General features: G+C 38.9%; 1 protein-coding gene across 1 annotated transcript; it reads left to right on the plus strand.

Annotated features, from left to right (window-relative positions):
• Positions 1-356: 356 nt before the first annotated feature.
• On the plus strand, positions 357-932 carry LOC149895152 (uncharacterized). The gene has a single exon (XM_090119160.1). It carries the CDS (start codon positions 357-359, stop codon positions 930-932), a length of 576 nt encoding a protein of 191 aa, XP_089975286.1.
• Positions 933-4,213: the final 3,281 nt, after the last annotated feature.

The following is a 4,213-nucleotide window of genomic DNA, read 5'->3' on the forward strand; positions in this document are numbered from 1 at the left end:
AGAAATCCCCTTTCACACGGTCCACGTGGACCATGTTGGGCCTTTCATTAAGAGTAAGAAGGGGAACTCATATATCTTAGTAATCATCGATGCCTTTACTAAATTTGTTTCTTTGGCTGCCGTCAAAAGTACCAAAACGTCGGAAACTATAAAAGTAATTTAAAAAAAATCTTATTGGGTATTTTGGTACTCCAACACGCCTCATTTCTGATAGAGGTAGCTGTTTTACCAGCAAGAGGTTTAGGAAGTTTATACAGGCCTTAGGCATAAAGCATGTTATGAATGCAGTAGCCACGCCGCGAGCAAATGGTCAAGTAGAAAGGTCAAACCGAACTATATTGGCATCATTGGGAACCATGAACCATGGCAAAGATCCTAGAACATGGGATGATAATCTATCGGATATACAGTTAGGCATTAATACGACAATACACGACGTCACAAAAAAAACTCCTAGTGAATTATTATTTGGGCGTAGAGTTACAAATCCTTCGCAAGGTATATTAAGTGAAGTAATTTCGGATGTAGGACATGGAATAGTAGACGGTAAGATTGACGATATTAGATTAGATGCACGCTGCCTGATGCAACAGCAAGCGAAGGTCAGTGAAGAACGGTATAATAGAAAAAGAAAAGCGGCAAAAGTATATAAAGTAGGTGATCTAGTGCGAATTTTGAGAGCAGTTGCATCTGGCAGCGGGCAGTCTAAAAAGTTGGAACCCAAACTACAGGGACCGTACCGCGTAATTAAAGTTTTACTAAACGACCGTTATGTGGTAGAGGATACCCCTTTATCTCGAAAAGGTAGGCGGTACGAAGCTGTCGTGGCAGCCGACAAAATGCACCCTTGGTTAAATTTTAAATCGATGTCTGATAGCGATAATGACGGTGATGATAGTTGTTCTGATGCCATTGAGAATCAAAATAATTAAATTTTATACATACACATTAGGTAGTTTAAAGTTCTTTATGTATGTTGTAATACACATCCTTCTATAAATGACGAGTCAAGTCTACGTGTTTGGTATGAACGAAGAATGATCGACGTTTATAACAAACACATGGAATTTGAAATAGCTTGCATATTGTGGGCATGCCGGGCACAATATGCCGCCCAACGAGAACCAAAATGCAGTATATGTGTGAACAGTGAGTACCGAGTGATTTTGTATGATTATTATGGGTATGCCGGGCACAATGATGTGCCGCCCAAAACGAATAGCTTACATACTGTGGGCATGCCGGGCATGATGTGCCGCCCAAAGAGTAACAATATGCAGTCTATGTGCAAGCAATGAGTACTGAGTGATTTTTATTACTGTTGAGGGCATGCTGGGTACAATGATGTGCCGCCCAAAGAGTAACAATATGCAGTCTATGTGCAAGCAGTGAGTTCTGAGTGATTTTGATTACTGTTGAGGGCATGCTGGGTACAATGGTGTGCCGCCCATAAGAAAGCAACAATTATTATTGTACATTGTTATTTTTGTGATCTAATTATTGTCAAATTTAAATGTATGAGATAGTATTATGTAATTTAAATATAACATTATGATTGTATTGCAATACCTGCATAAGGTCACTAATATGTAAAAATGTATTGGTGAGCAATAAATTATTTGAATTTGAATTAGTCCTAATCAAACGGATAGAGAAGTGAGTTTTTGTTATACAAATGTTTGTAGCGATTGTCGAAGTAGTTCCAATAGAGATATATATATTTATTTATTTTCTTTTTTTTTTCGAAATTTGTAAATCTTATTCTAGGCTTGTTTCCTTGTGTAATTTTGATTATTTGTAAAAGCTAATCATACCAATTCAAACTTCGGGAACTAGTTGTAAATACATATTATTATAAGTATTTGTTTCAATTTCATGTAAGTATGGTTGCATTTTGTTTTCCATATTTTAACATTTTATTTTTGTTTAAATTTAATTTAAGCCAACGAAGGCACTCGTTGAAGATCGGATGGCCGAGCTGTTACAAATCTTAAAATCATACATAGTACATTATTTTCCATAGACAAGGTTTTCTGTTATTTATAATCTACCGCCTGACAACTTAACCTCCCCTCCAGTCGGTTAGTTGTCAGTCGATCGCTCACATTTTTTGAAGAAACGATCAGCTAGCAATTGATCCTGAACAGCCGACTAGTGCGGTCAACAAGTCAGTGCCTTAGCCGTGCCTCATGCTTGTTTTAGGGTTATTTAAATCTATTATTTAAGATTGTGAAAGATTGCGAATATTATAGTAAAAAGTGAATGTAACAAGGAGGAATATTAAAATATCAATTGTGAAGAAGGCGTTTCATTCCACAACCCAACAGCTTCAGAAGTGGGATAACGATAACAAGATTGGTGATGGGCCGTGATTGGTCAAGGACTCCTTCACGCAGCCGAGACGGCAGTCGTGAGGGCAATGAACAGCGAAGCCGGCGTAGTAGAGAGCGCCGCAGTGAAAAGCGCTCAGACCGCCGCAGTCAGCGCCCAAGCCCGAACCGAAGTGCCAGTCACCGGAGCCGCCCTAACACTGAGCACCACCAAAGGAGTCCCGGTGAGCGACGTTCTAGGCGTAGTATTGAACGTCGCAGCCAACGATCGGGTGAACATCGAAGTCGTAGCCGCAGTCAGCTACGAAATCGCCACGATAGCAGAATTATGAATATTGATCGGGACCGTAGAAGTAGGAAACGTAGTAAGGACTGTTCTATTACAAGACCCCAAAAAGGTGATAAAAGCGATGTAACTAGTACTTTAATAGATTCATTTGTTGATGCGATTAAATCGATGAAATCTAGTTCTAGTGATAAATTTTCGTCTATTCACAATGTAATACCTGATTTTGATCCAATGGCAAAAGAACAGACTGTTAATGCGTGGTTATCGAAGGTTGAGGAATGTAAATTAATTTACGAATGGTCAGAAAAACAAGTCGTGCACTACGCTCTGCCTAAACTCTCGGGAATAGCTAAAACGTGGTACCAAAGTCTCCCCACTTTGCTGTATTCTTGGGAGGAATGGAAAGTTAAATTAATTGAAACTTTTCCATCTACCCAGAATTATGGTGAATTATTAACTGAAATGTTGAATAAAAAACTACGGTTTAGTGAATCTCCCGAATTATATTATTACACTAAAATTAACTTACTAAACCGTTGCAACATATATGGCAAAAATGCAGTTGATTGTCTAATTTATGGAATTGAAGATAGGGGTATTAGACTAGGAGCTCAAGCGGCACAATTTTCTGAACCTGAACAGTTACTCAAATTTTTTAAAACTGTTAAACCAGGCGTTTCTAGGGATACCGAAAGATCAATTCGAGATAGGGATAAACGGCCGGTACCAAATAATTCAAATAGGGTCTTGAATAAGCCGAATAGATTCGAACCGGGTCGGATAACTTGTTTCAATTGTAACGAAGTAGGTCACCCCAGCTATAAATGCAATAAACCGTTATTAAAGTGTAGTCGTTGTAATTTATTAGGTCATTTGTCTAATGCGTGTTCTAAAATGGAACCCGCTCAAAAGCTAGATAAGGAAAAAACCGTGTTGAAAATCTCTAGTCAACAATCGGCGAGTATTTACACTTTTCCTATACGTATTAACGGGGTAAATGTCCAATGTCATTTAGATTTAGGGAGCGAATGTACTCTAATTCGGTTGACGGACGCCCTAAATCTAGGGTTCGATTGGACCACAAATGATTTACCCTTACTAAAAGGCCTAGGCAATATACCGTACCAGCCTATCGGTAAGTCGTTAGTTAATATTGAGGTACAAGGAATTACTGAAAAAGATATAGAAATATTAGTTATTAATGATAACCTCATTAACTATCCAGTGCTTCTAGGGCATTCATTTTCAGAACGGCCGGGTATTAAAATTACTAAAACCGTAGATAAACTGGAGATTTGTAAGACCCAAAACGCTAAAATACACTTGTTATGTAGGGAGCAAACTTATATTAACCCTGAGGCAATACAAACTGTCGCAGTATTAGCAAAACCTGAACTTTCTTGTACTGTATATGTTAGAGGTGGTATGCGGGGACAAAATGGTTCTGAATTCTATTTGTTTCCGGGAGAATATGAATTAGTGGATACGCGGTGCGCGGGTGACGCTGGCGGAGGTTGGGTCTTGTAGAGACCATTGGAATATGGGAGTCCGTGGGACTCGGCATTCGGAGGAATGCGTGTGGAACAAACATGAG

The sequence above is a fragment of the Colias eurytheme genome, chromosome 32 (genome assembly GCF_061535395.1).
Source record: "Colias eurytheme isolate Ceu_HAF_F1 chromosome 32, ilColEury1 Martin Lab GWU primary, whole genome shotgun sequence".
Classification (NCBI taxonomy): Eukaryota; Metazoa; Arthropoda; class Insecta; order Lepidoptera; family Pieridae; genus Colias; species Colias eurytheme.